Here is a 20,688-nt window from a genome sequence, read left to right on the forward strand (position 1 = left end):
TCTGAGGGTCACTACATAAAGATGGAAAGGATCAGGAAACGGGATGCTTCAGGAAAAGGTGCAAAAGCTGCAGTACCTCCCCCAGACCTTTTTACTGTTCTCAACAACTGGGAAATACGGTTAGAAAAAATACTATGGGAAGTAAGTGGGGAGAGAAGGCGAGACATCACGAGGGACATTCCCACTCAGCCAGGTCACTGGGATGTCTCAAGGAGACAAACCACATACATTTCAGAGGGACGAGAAACTGGATCCCTGAAGTTTAGGACACACCTGGAAAATAACTGTGTCACACTCAAACAGCAAAGAGACTTCACCCACCCCCAACACACATACATACATACACACACACACACACACACACACACACGGCATTATGCCAAATGCAACCTTTCCTGCAATCTTAACTGGTTTCCCAGCACAAATTTATAAATTAAGACATACACACACACAAAAAAAAGCCCACAACCAAACCACACTTAAAAACCATTTCCAAAGTCCGCACCCCCAGTTCTGAGCGAGTGGGACCACGGGGCAGAGGTGCAGTACGGCTCAGGCTGTGTTGCAGAAGGCGCTTCCTCAAGTGCTTTGCCACAGTCACACGCAGCAGTGGTCAAGGACGTGGACGCTGGACGTCGTCTCTCAAGGACGGGTTTCACGCTGGCAGGACAGAGGGGTGGCCGTTGTGACTGCCACTTCTGAGACCCCAGACTGCATCAGACTAGCTCTGCAGGGTGGGGAGGGGGAGCAAAACATCAGTGACACACCATTTCTCAGCAAAAGTGAAGAAGGGGAGGAAACTGGAAGGCCGACGGTTTGCCGCCCTCTGCCGAGCTCCAGTGGCTTGGCTCTGCCTCCCTCCAGAAAGGCCAAAAGATGTCTTCCTCCATGACAGGCTCTGAAACTCAACCAGTCCCCAGTGTCCCTCAGGCCAAGGAGGGGTCACTGGCATTTTCATTTAATCCCAAGAAAAATCTACAGAAGATGTAACTGCTTCAAGCTCTGCACTGTCGGCCCCTACACAGAATTCCAGCCGTGTTCACCCCTCTCAGTCACAGGGGCCATTAAAACCATTTCCAAAAGGTCCCCCCTAAGGGAATGGTACCATTTCTAGCTAAAAAAAAAAAAAAGAGAGAGAGAGAGAGAGAGAGAGCTTTTTCTTTGTGCTCATGAACCAGCCTCAGGAAAGAGTGCTTATGCCTCAGCACCTGTTCAAGAAAGCGCCTGTGGAGGGCACCGGGGACGCCCACAGCCGCTCCGCAGTGCCTGCGTTTGAGTCCCAGCTCTGCTGCCTCCCAGTCTCCTGCAAATACATGGGAGACCAGAACTGAGCTCCAGCTTCCTGGCTCAGCCCTGGCAGGCATCTGGGAGTAAACTCGTGGCTGGGAGTTGCCAATCTTCCTGTGTCTCTCTTGCTCCACCTTACAAAGAATTTTTTTTTTTTTTTAATTTAAAGAAAGTTCCTATGTGGCCGGTGTGGTGGCTCAACACGCTAATCTTCCATCTTGCAGCACCAACATCCCATATGGGTACCAATTCTAGTCCCGGCTGCTTCACTTCTGATCCAGCTCCCGACTATGGTCTTGGGAAAGCAGTGGAGAACAGTTCAAGTTCTCGGGCTTCTGTACCCATGTGGGAAACATGGAGCAAGCTCCTGGCTTTAGATCGATTCACTTCTGGGCCACTGAGGCCATCTGGAGAGTGGACCAGCGGATGGAAGATCTCTGTGTAAATCTGCCTTTCAAATTAAATAAACCACTTTTTTTTTTTTTAAATAAAATTCATTTTCTCCCCTCTTGGTAAAGAACAAAGCTGTAGCAGCAGGTGCCCTAAACTCTCGGGAGGGACCAATTCTTTGAGTAGAGGCTCACCTGATAGGGAGAATCCACAAACTTGATCCTGGAGAGGAACCTTCGCAGCTCGCCCCGGCCAATTTTGGGCATGGTCTCCTTTAGCTGGACCATTTGGCCCTCCATCAGCGCCCACCGTAGGCTAAGCTTGCTCACCGCGAGGGACGCTAGGTGTCCTTCAGAGTTGGGCCCGGTCATCCTGGTCACGTAGAAGGCATCTTTCCAGAAGTCGTTAATTCCAACTGGGGAAAGACGAAGCAGACCAGTCAGCAAGGACAGCTGGCTTCTACCAAGAGGAACTCTCCTCTGGCTCAGGAGCCCAGCCAGCCACTCACTCGGTAAATCACACAAGAAATTTACTGGGCTGGGCATGGTGACCTATGGTTAAAGTCCTCGCCTGGCATGCACTGGGATCCCATATGGCCACTGGTTCATGTTCTAGCTGCTCCACTTCCCATGTGGCTCCCTGCTGGTGGCCTGGGAAAGCAGCAGAGGATGGCCCAAAGCCTTGGGACCCTGTACCCATGTGGGAGAACTGGAAGAAGCTCCTGACTCCTGGCTTCAGATCAGCTCAGCTCTGGCCATTGCAGCCACTTGGGGAATGAATCAGCAGATGGAAGATCTTCCTCTCTGTCTCTTCTCCTCTCCGTAAATCTGACATTCCAGTAAAAATAAATTAAAAAAAAAAAAGAAGAAGAAAGAAATTTATTGAGCACCCAACAATACCAGCCAGTGACCCAGGCAGGCAGTGAGTGCGAGGAGCGGCCAGAAGCCAGCAAAGCAGCCTGATGTTTGTCTGGGGCCTCTGCATCTTTCTTCTCTGAAGCAAGTTCCAAGAAAGCCTCGAGTCAGGAAATGAGAGGATGCCCACGATCAGTACTCCGTGGCCATGTACGCTGTTTACCAACTCAGCTGCTTATTGTGCCTCATCTTTAAAAATAGAATTGTGGTAAAAATGGTTTCAAGAGTCTTCGTTATCATTCTGCAGTAATATTCACTAATATTATTGTATACTAATATTGAAAAAACAAGAGCAGGCATTTGGCCTAGTGGTTAAGATGCCCGTGTTCCCTATCAAAGTGGCTGAGTGCAATTCCTGGCTCCAGCTCCTGGCTCTAGCTTCCTGCCGGCTCGGACCCTGGTGAGCAGCAGGTCATGGCCCTAGGGACTGGGCTCCCACCTGGACTCCCACCTGGACCAAGTTCCTGGCTCCCAACTTCAGTTCCACCAGGAGGACCGGTATTGAGATATAAGGAGCAAAATGAAGCAGTGGATGGGATCAATCCATCCATCTCTTCTCTTCCAAAAAAATAAAAGAAAAAAACAGCTCATTCAGATCCGTCACAGGCGTCTGTGAGCTGACACCTCCCCACATGCAGGTCCCAGCACATGGGGCTGATCCGACCCTCCATGGTGAAGAGCTGATTTCATGAAACCAGGGCTCTAGGAGGCAGAGACCAGCAGGGTACCCGAACCAGCTGGGAGCAGTGGCCGAGCATCCAGGGCTCTGTTTCCTGAGTCAAGACTCTTCCAGGTATGAGCCCAAATTAGCTTTACAGGAGTATTCTGATAGAAAGCAGAACTCTCCCATGCAATGCACCTGAGAAAGCAGAAGATGGCCCCTGCTACCCACCTGAGGGACCCAGATGGAGCCCCAGGCTTCTGGCCATGGCCTGGTCCAGCCCTGGGCATCACAGACATTCAGTGGCTTGTGAGTGGCCAGACTATGAGCAATTTTTCTTGTTTCCCTTGAATTTTCTCTTGGCTCCAAATCTAGGCAATATGTCTGCTCACTATTCAAAAACTAAATCAATGCCCAGATAAAGCATATTCTACCTTCAAATCCCTTCTGGAAAATTCCAAATCTCAAGCTTCTTGCCCCTTCAGGAGTGGCAAGAACCTAGTGTTATTTGGCCAGCCCCAGGCACTGAGCAGGGCTACAGCTGGTGCTCAATAAGTGTGTGTATCATCTTGGAGCCTTCTGGAATGCGGACACCCATTGCTCACAGGATTGGGCAAACTTGGAGCAGATGTGGTCTTACCCTGGAAGCCAGGCACACCATCCATTCCAGCAATGCCCCCTCTCACTGGGCACACCAGGGGCACAAGAACACTCCTGCCCTGGCACATGTCCATATCCTTCCCTGGGAGGGGCAGTGATGTCATCACACACAGCCACATGCTCTCTCCTCGCTCGAGCACCCAGACCCCCGCCTGCCCTGGGCCTCACCTTCTGAAGCAGTCACAGTGCCCGTGGTATTGGCCAGATCCAGGAGAATGGAAGGGAAGGTTGGATGCAGGAGGTAGAGGTGGTAAAGGTGGGGCAGCTCGGCTCCCAGCATGGTCTCCTGGCAATGGGCAGCAGCAAAGAAAGAGCAAGGGTCACTGGACGTGCCCACACGTCACCCACACAGGGCATCCTTCACAAAGGTAGAGGGGCGGATGGTGGTATCTCATTCCTCTTAGAGGCGAAACCAGACCTCAGCCATAATGATGTATCTGATAGGGCTGCATGGCAGCACAGTGCCTGGGATACAGGCGTCCCATATGCTGCTCCACCAGTGACTTAGCTCCCTGCTAATGCACCTGACAAACTAGAAGATGGTCTCTGCTACCCACATGAGAGACCGGATGGAATTCCAGATTTCTGGCCTATGTCTGTCCAGCCCTGGGCATAGCAGACATTTAGGAAATGAATCAATTAATCAATCAAACAACCTCTCATTGACTGAAATTCTACCTTTCAAATATTTTTTCTTTTAAAAAATACTTATTTGTGGGTCCAGCACAGAGGCTCAACAGGCAAATCCTCTGCCTGCCAAGTGCCAGTATCCTATATGGGTGCTGGTTTGTGTCCCAGATGCTCCACTTTTGACCCGCTCCTTGCTTATGGCTCCAGCAGTGGGCTCCTGCACCCACATGGGAGGTGTGGAAGAGGCTCCTGGGTCGTGGTTACAGTCCAGCTCAGTTCCAGCCACGGTGGGCATTTTGGAAGTGAACCAGTGAGCAGAAGATCTTCCTCTGTCTCTCCTCCTTAATAAATTCACCTTTTGAATAAAAATAAATTTAAAAAATGTTCCGTTTGAAACTCACATAAAAGACATTTCAAAGCTAGTTCAGAGAACTCAAAACACTACAAACCACTAACCTCCAAACCACTACTGTGGCTAGAAACTGCTTATTCACCAGACCGAGGAAATGTGTACACTTCTGGAGGAATCTCATTAGAGTTATCCCCTCTTCCTACGGCCACCCCTTGCTGACAATCCAGCCTTCAGCCTGCGGGAATATCACAACACTAGGTCAACAGCAAGCAGGTGGGACTTGGAGGAGACGAAATCTATTCACTGAACACAGTCAGCCAGGGCTGCTGCTCTAGGCTCAGTGGCACAGTAGGTTAAGTGGTTGCCTGCAATACCAGCATCCCATATAAATGCCAGTTTGAGTCCCAACTGCTGCACTTCAGACCCAAGGCCTTGCTAATACTCATGGGAAAGCAGCAGGAAGCTGTCCTAGTTGCTTAAGCTCCTGTCACGCAGATGGAATTCTGGGTTCCAGGCTTTGGCCTGGTCCAGCAATGGCCACTGGGACTATGTGAGGAGTAAACCAGGGGGATGGAAGATCTCTCTCTTCTCTGTAACTTGGCCTTTTAAATCAGTAACATAAATCTTAACAACAGCCACAACCAAAACCTAGTGAGCCAGAGATATTTCTTTCCAATGGACAAGAAAGCTAATTGCAAGCATTAGGCTCAAAATTAAAAACATCAGTTCCTAAAATAAACACACAAAAGCAAATAAATTATAAAACACCAGCCTCCCCCCCCCCCCCCAGTTTGAACATCAGTCCCAAATCCCTACGGCATAGACATGCACATGGGGACGATCTTTGTCAGTGTCATGTCCATGCATGGAGGGGACAGAGCAGGTGTACACGTGAGCAGCCACGTGGCCATTGGCTAATGCCCACAAACACCTTTGCGCAAGGGCATGTCAGTAATCGGTGCCCCCCAGAGCACCTCCAAGCCAGTCTAAGCTTCTGTCAGCGGGGGAAGTGCAAGCCCTGGGATGAGTGTCACCCCCACGTCCACATGCTCCATGCCAGAAGAGAAAGTTGTTGGCCCCAGGGAGAAGAAATGGGGGCAGGCAGCTTGCCACTCCATGCCGACATGAAAGACACACTGTCTGAGGGACACTCTTAGGATCCCAGCCAGGATCTCTGGCTCAGCTAACATGGCCAGAAAACAGCTGGCTGCCTACCAGTTGAGGCCAAAGTTCCCGAACATGAAAACCAAGGCTTTAGACCACCTTACCAAAGTTTGCCTTTTCTAGACCTCCATGGCTGTTATTTACCTACCCAGCCCTCGTGAGAAGGGTGTTTGATTATCTACATGAACACATGCCTCCCGGGCTCTAACCGCTGCTGTTCTTATCATGTCCGACCATGCTCCCTACCCACAGATATTAACACTTCCCTTCATGTGGTCCTCCACTTGAATGTTGTCTCCCTCATGAAAACACCCCTAACTACCTCAGGCAAATTGGGTACTGCCTCATCCTTTCATGTGTCTGTCCACCTGTCCTATCTGCCCTCCTACTGCAGCATTTGCACGGGGGTCTCTCCTCCATAAGGTGTTCACAGCAGCTTACTGTGACAGTCACTTGGTCCAGTCCCCTCACAGCTAACATGTGAGGAAACCCCAGATCCTACAATGTCAAGTAAAGTGCCCACAGCCAGTGGCAGGTCCGTGGCTGGGTTAGAATCAGATCTAACATTCAGGTAAATCTGATCTTTACAATGAGAAAATAAGGGCCGTGCTGAGGCACAGCCAGCTAAGCCTGCACTTGCAGTGCCAGCACTGCATATGGGCACTGAATCAAACCCTGGCTGCTCTACTTTTGATCCTGTGAATATGCCTGGGAAAGCAGCAGCAGAAAGCAGATGATCCAAGTCTTTGGGCCCTCCCACCCATGTGGAAGACCAGAAGAAAATTCCAGGATCCTGGCTTTGGACCGGCCCAGCTCCAGCTGCTGCAGCCATCTGAGGAGCAAACCAATACATGAAAGATCTGTCACTCCTCCTCTGTAAATCTGTCCTTCAAAGAAAACCAAATATTTTTTTCTTTTTTCTTTTTAAAGAGGGAATAGATCAATACCTCTATTAATGAAGAAGAACATGCAGCTCGGACGGTGAGGGGCCAGCACTTGGCGCGCTGGATTAAGCTGGATTAAGATCAGATTTACCTGAAGTGTGCACCCTCTACAAGCACTGGTGAGCCCTGGCAGTCGGCTTCCCAACCATCTCCCTTCCAGGGCACCACTTGGGGAGTGAACCAGTGAATGGAAGCACATGGTATTTATCTATCTCTTGATCTTGCTCTATTCCTCTGTAACTCTGCCTTCCAAAGTAAAAAAAAAAAAAAAAAATTCAATCGTTTCCTGAGAGTGTGTGATTGCTGAATTCCAGACTCTGCCTCCATCACACCCTGTGCCACAGCATCCACACACTGTGACTTCTCTACGGGGCTAGAACTGCTTCCCTTCAGTCCTTAGGGACCACAAGGCCTGGCACAGAGTGACTGTCAAGTCAAGACATGTCTTACTAAACCAGGGCAGGGCGGACCTTGCTTAGAGCTCCCAGGCACCTGCTTGGGCGGCCTCTGCATGCTGAGCCCCACTCACACACCAGGGCACATTTGTGACCCTCTGCAGAACGCCTTCTGGGTGTCAGGTCTGTTCTCCCACACTGCCTGCTGACCTCTCATCTGTTACCTGTCCCCACTCCCATGCTTGTGTCTGCAGCCTGTTTATTCATTTTAAAACCCAGTCTAAACTTCACCAACTGTCTGGACACTCCAGATCGGACATAATGATCTCTTCCCCTCAACAACCATAGCACATAGGAACTATCTATAGGGACAGGAGTTTGGCCCAGTGGTTAAGATGCTGCCTGGGATGTCCCATATTAGAATGTGTGGGTTCAAGTTTCAGCTTCACTCCTGACTTTGACTTCATCTTTCAAGTGATGGCTGGAAGACTCGGGTCCTTGCCCCTAGCGTGGGAAAACTGGCCTGAGCTTCGGACTCCCCTTGGAACCTTGTCCAGCTTCAGCTGATGCGGGCATCTGGAGAGTAAAGCAGGGTGCAAGAGTGTGCTCTGTGTGTCCATCTGCCTCTCTTCCTCTGCCTCTACAGCAAATGCTTTTTTAAAAAAACAAAAATTACCTGTAAATTTGAATTTGTTACCTTTTTAAAAACATCTAGGTATTTATTAATTTGAAAATCAGAGCAACAGAGACAGAGAGAGGATCATCCATTGCTGATTCACTCCCAAATGGCCACAACAGCTAGGGCTGGGCTGGCTGGAAGCCAGGAGCCCACGTGGGTGCAGGGGCCCAAGCACGGGGGCCACCACATGCTGCTTTCCCAGGCACAAGAGCACGCAGCTGAATCAGAAGAGGAGCAGCCAGACCCACTGTGACACTCACCTCCGGGATGCCAGTGTGAACAACTGGCAGCTTTCTCCCCCCCACCACAGCCTGTAGAAGCCTTCCTAATTTTTCATTCTACTACAGCAGCCTGCGGTCAGGGGCCAGTGTCAGGCAGTGATCTCCGAGCAGTGATGCAGAGATGGGAGGCACAGCCATGGAGGAAGAGAGGTTCCTGCTTCTGCCACGCGCGTGCTGACCCACTCCACTCCAACCCTGGGAAGGTGACTGAGCCCCAGTCAGCCCTGTGGCCCAGGGACACTCACGGCATCAGGAGGTGCAGTGGGCAGTGCTTCCGCCCAGAAGAGGAAGACAGACTTGTGGTCTGCAGTCAGTGCGGATGTGGCTGGCATGTCCTTCACGTGGCATGGGGCACTGTAACTCCACACGATGGAGCTGGAGTTGCCATCCACCACCATCATCTGCAGAACAGAAGGCAGGCCGTGAACATGGCCAGGGACACACAAAACAAAGAACACACACAAGAAAAATAAATTTTAAAAAGTGTGCACACACACACAAGCACACACACACACATATGCTTACACACTAACAGGTGTGTGAACTGACAGTCTGGGTCACAGCAGGGACCAGGATCCAAACTTTTGCAGCCCTCATTGCTGCTGAGAGGTGACAGGCCCTCATCTCACAGGTAGAAACATGCAGGCTCAGGGACAGGGAACAGCCTGGTTCATTCCACGTGTGACTAGTCGCAGCCAGAGCAGCAGCCAGCTGCTCCAGAGCAGCTGTAACCCAAGGCCAGCAGTGGGGCTTCATTTCTGTCCCTTCCCTTCCACAACTGCAGCGACCTCTTAGCAACTGTCCATCCAGCAACTGTCCTCCGTCCTACGAGCCCCATAGGTCTGATGTGATGGACGCCGGGGCACAACAAACTCCATCCCCAGGGGAATACTCCAATGTACAGGAAACAGCTTAAGCAAAGCCGAAAGCAAATGCAGCAGGACCTCATTGCTTAGCAGTACCTCCCTCAGGATGACTAAACGGATCAGGTGCAGCCGCTGGCAGCACTGGCACTTGAGGTTTCTTGTCCCCCAGTCTGGTTCCTCTAGAACCCCTCATCCATGCATATCACCAAGAAACGTCTCCTTGCCCTGCAGCCCCAGGGTCTCACTCCCTGTCTCCTCCGTGTCCCAGCTTTGCGGGAAACAGAAGTCCTAGGCCACCGTGGACAATCACCTGTCCTTGTTTCCACTGTCCTGAGTCTTGCCCCTCTCCACCCAACCTCGGACTGTGTCACCAAAGGTCCCGGGGCCAACCTGGCTGAGGCAGGCTCATGTGAGCCAACAGAGCACAGAGGCAGGCCAGCAGCAGGCTACAAGAGGAAAGAAATCCAGAGACAGGGTATCGAGGGGGCCCACCCACTCACACCCATGGGTTCCCATATTGTCTGGTACGATAACCCAGGAAGACGATGATGCTATGGTTTCACATTCAGACACAGAACAGCAGCTGGGCAAGATTACAGACTCCATCCAAGGTCAGCAATAAATCCAGCAACCAGGATTAAAACTCCTAATATCTCAGCTCCTAACCAATCTACCATAAACCCTTCTTTAATCCTCCTCAGAACACAGCGAAAATGCCCATCTCCATCCTCAACTCTTCTGAATCATAATCAGATACTCCAGGAAGACTCCCTGGGGGAATGCTTGTAGCTTTACAGCTGTCCTCTGCTGATGGCCAAGCCACCCTGTGGCCTCCACCATCACAGCCACACTCGCAGCCTTGCTTCCAGTGCCCTCGAGCAGCTGGCCTCACTCCGACCTCTCTGGCAGGAACGCACTCACCCAGGCCCTCCCCAGTGCTCCATCCAGCCATGCACTTCCCTGCACCAACGTGAAGCAGCTCTGATGCCCTGGCCCGGCTCTCCTTTCTCCACCTGCTCCCATGGTCCTGGCGACAACAAGCACACACCTCCACAGCAGCATCCTACACGAGGTGGTAGAGCCACGGGCTCCAGGGACCTTAAATGACATGGTATAGCCATGTGCTCCCAGTACCACAGCAGACTATGAACTACCCAAGACCAGGGGCCCTGTCTTCACTTGTTTGTGTTTCCAGCATTAACACTTGGCACACCTGGGAGGGGATGCTCCATCAGTGTTTGTTGGATTTCATTCACTCTAAGAACACTGTGCACCAAGGCAGCAGGATAAGGCATTGGGCCTAATGGTTAATTTGGCCAGGTTCCTTATGGGAGTGCCTGGGTCTGACTCCTGGCTATAACTTCCGGCTCCAGCTTCCAGCTAATGCCGACCCTGGGAGGCAGCAGTGATGGCCCAAGTAGTTGGGCTCCTGCCATCTACAAGGAGGCATGTGAGGCCTGGGTTGCACTCCAGGCTCCTGGCCTTGGCCCAGCACAGCCCTAGACACACTGCAGGCATCTGGGGAGCTCTGTCTCTGCTTCATTCATAAATTGACAGCCAGGTGCCTGGTGTGATGGCTTGCGTGGCTAATCCTCCACCTGTAAAAGTGCTGGCAACCCATATGGGCATTGGTACATGTCCCAGCTACTCCACTTCCTACCCAGCTCCCTGCTTATTGCCTGGGAATACAGTAGAGGATGGTCCAAAGCCTTGGGACCCTGAACCCACATGGGAGACTCCAAGGGGGCTCCTGGCTCCTGGCTTTAGGTCAGCTCAGCTCTGGCCATTGTGGCCACTTGGGGAGTGATCAGCAGATGGGAGATCTTTATGTCTCTCCTCTCTGTAAATCTGCCTTTCCAATAAAGATAAAACAAATCTTAAAAAAACAAACTAGACAGCTGGCAAAGACAAACAGGCAAATAAATGAGTAGCTGGCTAAGTAACTCAACCAACCAACCAAGGGGTAAATAAAAGTACCTGAAAACCAGGCACCAGACGCAGCCTTGCTGTGAGAGGCAAGGCAGACACGAAGCAGTGCACATATCTGTACCTGCCTCTCCCTCCCGAGAGAATCCAGCAGGCTCCTCCTATGGCCTCATCACGGGCAAGGGACACAGAAGCGACTCGCACAGGGCAAGGAGGCGAGCCCAAGGACGCTTCCCTGACTGCCTGTACTGGCATGTGAGAACTAGTTCTCTCTGAGGGGAGAGCGTATCTGAAGCTCTTTTATTCCTCACAGTGCATAGGACATGGCTACACAGGGTATTGCTTCTCCCATGTGTGGACTGAGTCCTGGCATTTTACCTTTTTCATCCCAACACCATCCTGCACCTGCAGAAGGAAGTCTAGAATCTGGTCATCGGTGAAATATCCGGGAGTAGGCTGGCTGTAGGCAACAAGGAAGAGATTGATGGTGAGCATGACAGGAGGGAAAGCAAGGACCTCCCCGCCCCCATCCCCGCCCCTCCCTGGCATAAGCCACACTTATCAAGCAACCATGGTAGGTCACTGTTCCCAACAGCAGGCCTGGTGTGAAACCCCATGCAAACCTGCGCAGGCCGGGCAGGCTCAGCGTCCAGTAGGGAGTCAGGCTTTGGCCCCGAAGCAGAACCAGGCCTTGTCTGGTGGTAATCAGGAGGTTGCTGCAGTTGGAGTCTGGCGCTTTTACCAACTGGAGGAGCTCCACGCCATCACTGCACCCAACAGATCCTAGAGGTTAGTCTGGCTCCGAGAAGAAGCCTGAGGCCATCGAGTCTGTCTTTTTCTCTCAGTGGACTCATGCTCGTCCATGCTCTGGTGTTCATGCACCGCACCCCACCTTAGGGACCCTGGAAAACTTCACGCAAGTTCAGTAGGAACTCCCAGGCAGAGAGTTACAGTGCAACACCTCTCACGTGGGGGCAAATGGCAACAGGGTCAAGAACAGAACAGAGGAAGTAGACAGACATCAGGACAGACGTGGGAAATTATCAGCGAGCTTGGACAACAGCCTGTGGCCCACCCAGCCTTCCCTGCATTATTTCTTTGTGCCACTGAGACCATTTTACTTAGCACCTGTCCTATCCACCAAGGTAACATCACACTGCCAAAGCAGATGCTAAAAAAATTATAAACAACTTCTGGTGGGAAAGAACAAAATAATTATGACCCATGCCTGGAGTTAAATGGGTAAAAATCTACCACCTAACATAAGCATAGGTTTTAAAAAATAAATAACATTAAAAAGTAAGATTTCATGCCTGCTATGCTTGCTTGTGTCATAATAACTCTTCAACCAAGAGGAAAATACACAGCAAAAGTAGGTCAGGTACTTCAGTACTATAGAAGAAACAAATTGATCACCCTACCTCAAGAGCCTACAGCCCCTCATCTTGCTCCTCTGTGATTCGAAACCCTCAACAAATAACCTACCTCTAAATTCATCCCAGTCCCCAACACACTCTCAGAAATATCAACACACTACTCTATCAAGAGAAGAAAATGTCTCTGGAGCAGGTACACTGTGGGAGCTGCAATGGCACTTGGAACACTTGCAATGCATACCAGAGCACCTGGCTTGAATTCCAAGCCCTGCTCCCGACTGCAGCTTGCTGCTAGGATTTAACCTGGAAGCACCAGGTGACAGCTCAAGTACTTGGGTTCCTGGCACCCATGGGGGAAGACCTGGAGTGAGCTGCAGGTTCCTGGCTTTGGTATGAGCCAAGCCCAACTCTCACGGGCATTTCAGGAGCAACTTAGTGGATGAGAGAGCTTGCTCACTCACTCATGCTCTCTCTTTCAAGTTCGTAAGACATACACAGAAATGAAAACAAAAAAAGCTTTTTATGCATGCTAACCAGACACACCGGCAGTGTTTGTCCAATTCTTCACCCACATATTCACCAGCCCAACCAAACCTAGAGACTCCGCAGCGTGCAAGTTCAGGCACTAGGACCAACGCAGCACGCCTGCCGTACCTGTAGATGTCGATGAGCTCAGACAGGTTGACAGATCTCCGCTTCTCCCACTCCGGCTCTTCTATCTGCAGGGAAGGTGGCGAGCTGTCTCGATTCTGGGCCTGAACAAAAATGTCCCGCAGAGCCACAGCTTGTATATTTCCTAGCGCCACAGGAAGAACCAACACTGAGAAGTTGAATGCAGCAGAACAACCCCAGCATGAGATCCGAGCAAGGGACATCGAGCCTGGCCTGAGGGCCTCCTAGAATCTGCGCAGGCTGGCCCACGGCAGGGTGTCAGCAGGGTGCTGGACGAGTGCCATGAGAAAGTGGGACAGTGATCAGACCAACACTGGACAGTCTTCTTTGTAGAGAAGGCAGCAAGGGAGAGCAGAAGCCGTAACTGGCAGTGGGGAGGGAGAGTGGGAGCGGCCTCTGCAGTAGGTAGCAACAGAAGGGGTGGTACTGTTTCCCCAGGGAGGCCCAATTGCACCCATCAGCGCAGAACCAGAGTGAACATCACTCCTGCTTCTTACCAAAGCCAAACAGGATGTAGACAGCACCACTGGCGGTGACGTAAACCTGAGGACCAATCAGATTCCCCACGCCCACGATGTTGTACTTGACTGGTCGGCCCAGTGGGCTCCCCGTCCGGCCAGACACCAGCAGGAAGCACAGATCTGGCTAAAGAGGACAGGACAGGGAGGGGTCCAGTGAGCAGAAGCCCTGGGATTTCTTAAGCAAACAGCTTCTTGAGACAGTCAGCTTCATCTCCTTAGCTGTTCAGAAGTATCTCCCAAGGCTGGGCAGCGCCACACTTGGCTTCCCCGAGACTCAGAAGGGAAAGCCAAGACCCCTGCCCTTCCCACGTGCAGGCAGAGGTCCTCGGGACTGCAGCCCAGACCTCCCAGGAGTCTGGCTGGTGCTCGGGCAGCACCTCGCAGAGATGTGAACTGCATTCAGATACCAGATCCCCAAGGGCTCGCCTCTCAGACCCAGACATCCCAGCAGGAATCGACCCTACATGGCTCTCTCATCCAAACAGGAGATGCCTGGCCTGGCCACTGTCATCTTCACTGGCTGAGCAAAGATCAGGAGACTCCGTGAGCTGCCAGAGAGTGAGCCGCTCTCTCTGCCAGCCAGTTTGTCCTGCTGTTCTAGGGCAGAAGCAGTCACACTCAATACATAAACAAATGGCCATGACGGTGTCCCAATAAAACTTTATTTACAAGAACAAGCAAGGGCCCAACTACAGCCCGCAGGCCATGGTTTCCCACATCCAATTCTGGAAGATTTTTCTGGGAGGAACAGGATCACCAATGGGGATATGCAGGATGTTTTCCTTATCTGCAGTAAAGCTTTTGACAAAGTTTATTATTCTACGAACATGTATACACAAGACAGAGAAGTGTGGTTTGCAGAATAAACACAAACCTTACAGGAAGATTTTTAATGAAATGCCATGGCATTCTGTTACCACCTTTCTTGTCAAAGACTTGAACGAATAGAATTCTAGTTTGTCACAATGCTGAGGGACAGCCAACACATGGTTTTTTTAAAAAAAAAAAATCAAAATTCAGAAAGTCCTTTGACTATAAGATGATCAAATCTGTAAGAAGAAACTCATTTAAATAACTAAAAATTGATTAACACTGAATTATTTAAAAGGTGGAGCTGCTTTCTGGGCAGTTGTTGTGGCACAAAGGGTTAAGCTGCCACTTGCAGAATCAGGATCCTGTATTAGAGCACCAGGTGGAATCTCCATTGCTCCTCTTCCCATTCAGTAACTTGTTAGGACGCCAGTCACCCATGTGGGGGACCTGGATGGAGTTCCTGGATCGACAGGCCCAGTCCTGACCATTAGGGTCATCTGGGGAGTGAACCAATAGAAACAAGATCTCTCTCTCCCTCTCTCCCTCCCTCTCTCTCCTTTCTCTGTCACTGTCTTTCAAATAAATACCTTTTTAAAAAACCTGTGGGCTCTTCAATCATAAAACATGATTATTACAAAAGACTACTGCAATCTTGGGCTGCAAACACAGAATGCAAGGAGTCTTTAAAAAGCTCATGGAAAAGTGAATTCCATTTACCCGTGACCTTTCCAAAGTACCCTCATGTAGAATCCACATCAAAGGACACCTTGAGTGGATGCCTGGCACAGCGGCCAAGCTGCCATCTGAGACACCTGCACCACAGATGGGAGGGTCTGGGTTCAAGTCCTGCCTCTGCTCCTGATCCCAGCTTCTTGCTATGCATACTCTGAGAGGCTCAATCAGCTGGGACCCGGCCATTATGGGAGTCCTGGATTGAATTCCTGGCTCCCAGGCATTAAAGCAGCAAACCTGTTAAGGATATGTCCTTCGCTCTCACTCAATAAAATAAAATAAAACAAAATTTTCGAAGGTAATGATTTCCTTAGGTTGATATAACTGGTTGTACCACAAACAAAACACGGTTTTCAGCTGTGGAGATCAGGGCTGTTTGGCCTTGCGAACAGCAAGCTGGGAGGGAGCAGGCCAAGAGTGCAAGGGCTTTCATGGAGAAAGGGGATTAGCTTCATTGAGACTAGCTCCATGGGACAGCCACTGGCACAATGAACAAAACCTCTGAAAAGGCACATTTCTCATCAGCGGGACAGGGTTTTCCAGAACCGGTCCCCAGTGAGCGCCCTGCCCCACCGAGTGGTGCTCCCATCAGTCCAGGCAGGCACAGAGGAGAGATGGGAGCCGGCGAGCTGGGCAGGCCGAGTGAGTGACTGCAGTGTAGCAGAACAGGGTGACCTCACAGATTTCGCGGTGCCTTCCCACTCACACACAGGACCACACCAGTCTCCCTCACCCCAAACCAGGTCCAGCTCTCCCTAGGCTACCCGACTCTATGCAACAGGTATGGTCACACACCTACTGGGTTTCCTTCCCTGGGAGGAGATGGCCTTATACTGCTGCAGCTTAGCAGTTTCCTTTGCTTCTCAGTTCTTGGCATAGAGGTGAAAACCAAGATGAAGCTACTGCTTAAATACCATTGCCCTGCCAACATTTTGCTAGAACTGCCTATTACCTTGTGAGCAGAGGAGGGACTACTCCACATTTGTACGCTGTTGCACAAATGGGTAAATTCTGGGAGGCAAATCAGCTACACACTGGTACAACAAGAAAATAAAAGAGGCACTAATGTTGGAAAGAGCATTCCAGAGACCAATCCCTTTTGCAACAGCTTCCTCACTAATAATGTAGTGACCCTGAAGGCCTACCCTACCGTGCCATCAGCCACCACTGGCTAAAAAGCCAAAAGGAGTATTAGAGCCAAGATTTTCAGATGTGTTCTGCACATACAAGCTTGTTCAATGCCTGCTATGCCTGTGCTGATCATGATTCCACAAACACAAAATTTTCCTCCTTCTCCCTCAAATTATCCCCTTGGGAACCTTAAGAAAATCAGTCCCCACTGGGAAGAATCATTGTAATTTGCCCAGAACTCCAACATCTGGAGTCACAATGTTGGGATAAAAAGATCACACAGACTGTTCCTGAATTCTTGGCTTGGGTCCATTTGGAAACCAACTTGCTAGCTGAAGGACTTCAGAGAGTTAGCACATTATCTTCCCTCCCCCTGGTATCACAAGGATAAGGCATTATCTGGCATTCTCGGGTGACACTCCATCAAAACCTTACGACGGGCAGTATGTGGTGCTCTGGGATGAAAGCCATAAGACATGGACAGCTTTAGTTCTATTCTAAATAACTGTCCTCACTAATTTTATTTTGAGGATTTGTTTATTTACTTGAAAATTAGAGTAACAGAGAATGAGTGGGGAGTGGGGACAGGGAGAGGTCTTCCATCTGCTGGCTTACTACTCAAATGGCAGCAATAGCCAGGTCGGGGTTAAGCTGGAGCCAGGAGCTCCATCATGGCTTAGAGGGACCCAAACATGTGGGCCGTCACCTACAGCTTTCCCATATGCATCAGAAGGAAGCTGGATCAGAAGCAGAGCAGCCAGGGCACACACCAGCACTTCAACACCGATGCTGGAGTCTCAAGAAGCAGCTTAACCTACTGCGCCACAACACTGATCCCTACTTGTAGAATTTGATACTCTACTCCATATAGTAAGTATAAAAGAACATAAAGTCTGCTAAAATTAAATTATCAAATGAGGCAAAATTACCTGCATTTTCCACAAAGATAGTTTTCCATGGCTTTAAGGCCACAAAGCTTATGAGGTGGCAAAAGAGGATTTAAACACAGACAGATATGGCTCCAAAGTTCCAACACCCGACAGTCCCCAGAATCACAATGAGAACCCGGGGAAGGATGGTTTTGTGACAGTCATGTAGTCATTCATCTCCCACAAAGGAAACCTACTTAAGCCTCGGCTGCTGCAAAAACAAAGTTTTAAGCAGTATGTAGAACACAAGGAACAGAGATGACCACAACGGAAGCATTCTCTGCAAGAAACAAAAGCCACGTCATAGAGCCTACCTGCATTTCCCCAATGGCCAGAACCACAAGATCTCTAACGCCGTCCTCATCCAAGTCCGGCAGCACCACAGCTGGGGCGGCCAAGGTGCCGTTGAACAAGGAGCTGGGGTTTAAAGTCCAAATGGCCTTCCCTGGAGAAGGACAAATGTGCTGCTCACTGTTACTGCTTCCTGCCTCTGGGAAAGCCAGGCCAACGCTCCCAGGCAGCAGAGAGAAGCTCAAAGGGCTGCCCACAACCCCCAGCAGTTACCACTTCCTTCTGCCCGCAGTTCTCAGCTCGATGAGGACTGTCATCCGTAATCCTCAACTATCCAGCCGACAGCTCCATGGAGGAACTTTCCATTTGGATTTGTTACACAAAAGGGGGGTGCTCAAGTGTCCCCAAGAAAGAGGACCACCTGTCTGCGGAGAAGGAACTGACCTGTTGGAGGTTTTTACAAACCATCCACTGATAGGCACCAGAGAAACATGCAAGGTTTTCAAGGTGACCTCAGTCCTGCAGTGAACCAAATTCTCACCTTCTTCCCCCACTCCAAAGCTTCCCACCACCAATTTCCAACCACTATCACTGAGAATGTCCTAATTTAGGCAGCTTCCTGAGTGGCTGCACCTAGGTGTTAACAAGTGTATTGTACTATGGTTAGGATTCTGTAAGGAGGCTTCATTACAAAAGTCCTTGTCTTTCCTTTTGTTATGTAAAAGGGTACTTTTAAGCTTAGGGAAAAATGGAATTAAAAGAAGAGTTGGGGCAGACGTGTGGCACAGTGGCTAAGATGCCACTTGGGGTGCCCACACTCTACACTGGAATGCCTCGTTTAAGTCCTGGTTCCACTTCCAACTGCAGCCTCCTGCTAATGCCCACCGAAGGGCAGCAGGGGATGTTCAGGCAGCGGCACTCCTGACCCCCACGTGGGAAGATGCAGACAGGGTTCTGGGCTCCAGCCTTCAGCTTCGACAGCCCCGGCTATGGTAAGAAACTGAGAAATGAACCAATAGATAGAAGATCGATCTCTCTCTGCCCCTTAAATAACATAATTTTAAAGGTTATTTTGCTGCAAAGAAAAAAAAAAGACGACGACAAAGGAAAAAGCAAGCATGCAAAGGAAGTCCATGCATGGTTTTTTCATAATACTTTTTTTCCTTTTTAATTTTTTGCACTAAGGTAAATTTGCCTCTTCATTCCATTTCCCCACAAACTTTCTGAAGTTCCCTTACATGTAAGTGCAACCAGATACTACAGTGCCAGCTCCACAGGCCCCGTGCACATTTTGGTTTCTGCACTGAGGGATCTGCAAGCAGCTGATGCCCCCGTTTGTCCGTGAATCCCATGCTATCAGACACAAAGCGACAACACTCCGTTTTCTTTGGCAAAAGAACAGAGAGAGACTATTCATAAACCAAGAGTCTCAGGGCAGTCTCCGTTGGGGCAGCACAGGGCACACAGGCTGAACCATGGCTCTCTCCACTCCATCTGGCCAAGCTTTGCTCTGATTCCCTTAACAGCTACCCTCCCAAGCTCTAAATCAGATCCTCCACCATGGACGGGCAGAAACGTGTCCTCCCCATGGAACTGCCCGTTTCCAGCATCAGGCCTCGGGATACGTGTGGCCCATGCTCCTCACCTGAGGTGGCGTTCAATGCGTTCAGCATCTTGTGCGTCCCTGTCACGAGGCAGGTGGTTGCTGCTAGGCTTCCTGGCATCAGGTCCAGACAACTGATCTCGCGCACCTCCTCTGGGAGAGCACTGGACCACAGCACGCTGCCATTCATGCCCGAAAGGCACACCAAATTAGCAGCTGGCCCTGAGGCATCTGTGGGTGCACAAGACAGGAAAGAAATGAATACAGGCAGACACAACAGGGGAGGCCAAGAGGAGCGGGAGGAGAGAAAGCCAGGAGCGAATCGCAGAGAGCTAGCCGCTGACCCTGAGCAGCCAGCATCGTCCCGCAACACCTTTGCTCAACACACTCACGGCAGACAAGCCACGGAGGCCTCCTGGGATATGCCTCATCCCCACCTCCATCTGGCATCTCCCACCCCTCCTTCACCACTGTTGTCAACTTCCTCAGAGAGTATGTCCTTCACTTCTGTACCCTCAGCACCCTGCCAAGCGCCTAGCTCAGACAGCAGCCCATCACTTATGGAATAAAAGCAAGGAGCAAAATCAAGAATATGGTAAAGCCGTTTGGGGACACAGATAACCAAGAGGACAACAACGTGCGCCCAGAAACACGAGACTGATCCAGAACACATGCAGGGCAGGGAGCCAAACACCTCTGTCCTAATCACCACCACAACTGCTCCTCGTGTGCAGAACAGCTGTGCCTGAACAAACATCACCCACAGCAATCATCCAAAGGTGATGATGCTGCACTGGACTGGCCTCAGTTAGGAAAGACACCTTGCAGAAATGGAAAACGCAGGGCCCAGGACGCGTGTAAGGCAGGAGTGTTGCTCGCCTCTAGCAAATAAGCCTCCACAAAGAAACCAAAGCAGTAACTGCCCCTCCTGCCAGTTTCACTTTTAGGACAGGTATTCCTCAAAACGTCTCACACACCTCCCCCTCAGGGCCACATCTGATAGCAGTAAGCAAGCATGTGCTTCAAGGCTTCATTCTACCTCTTCCTGGTATCGCTAAGGACATCAGAGACCCAAGAACAAGCGACACACTGTGGTTCCCTGGTCAGACCCTGCAGGCAGAGGCAGAGAGACATGACAAACAGGGGCCACAAGTGTGAGCTTCCAGGCTTTGCAAGGATGCTAAGACCAGGCCTGTGGCCACTCTTCCTCCTCCAGGGACCTGCTGACCCCAGATCAGCTCCTTTCTTGGGTGCTGATGGTGACCTCTGCCCTGTGCGACCATAGCTGGTAGAGGCGGAGACCAGGTTCCACTTGTCTGGCACTCTCTGTCACGCCAGTAGTCCCTCAGAACCAGCCACACCTCAGGTATTTGAGCAGTGAATGAATCAATGAACAAGTGAATGGCTTAAAAGCACTGTCCCTGTGTGTGCAGCAGTAGAAAGCTTGATGGGTTAAGGCACAATACTGTTC

At 50.6% G+C, this 20,688-nt stretch overlaps 1 protein-coding gene across 1 annotated transcript in view; it reads right to left on the reverse strand.

The window, feature by feature from the left end:
• Window positions 1-344: 344 nt before the first annotated feature.
• FAM234B (family with sequence similarity 234 member B) overlaps window positions 345-20,688 on the reverse strand; it is a 37,191-nt gene continuing 16,847 nt past the window's right edge. The window contains exons 4-13 of the mRNA XM_058656002.1: window positions 19,260-19,448; window positions 17,638-17,768; window positions 13,695-13,842; window positions 13,180-13,321; window positions 11,773-11,916; window positions 11,528-11,609; window positions 8,603-8,758; window positions 4,081-4,198; window positions 1,872-2,092; window positions 345-727 (exon numbers count right to left, since the gene is read on the reverse strand). Of these exons, the coding sequence (XP_058511985.1) occupies window positions 722-727; window positions 1,872-2,092; window positions 4,081-4,198; window positions 8,603-8,758; window positions 11,528-11,609; window positions 11,773-11,916; window positions 13,180-13,321; window positions 13,695-13,842; window positions 17,638-17,768; window positions 19,260-19,448 (1,337 nt within the window). The 3' untranslated portion in view covers window positions 345-721. The remainder of the gene's footprint in view (window positions 728-1,871; window positions 2,093-4,080; window positions 4,199-8,602; window positions 8,759-11,527; window positions 11,610-11,772; window positions 11,917-13,179; window positions 13,322-13,694; window positions 13,843-17,637; window positions 17,769-19,259; window positions 19,449-20,688) is intronic.

Source organism: Ochotona princeps, chromosome 27, assembly GCF_030435755.1.
Source record: "Ochotona princeps isolate mOchPri1 chromosome 27, mOchPri1.hap1, whole genome shotgun sequence".
Taxonomy (NCBI): domain Eukaryota; kingdom Metazoa; phylum Chordata; class Mammalia; order Lagomorpha; family Ochotonidae; genus Ochotona; species Ochotona princeps.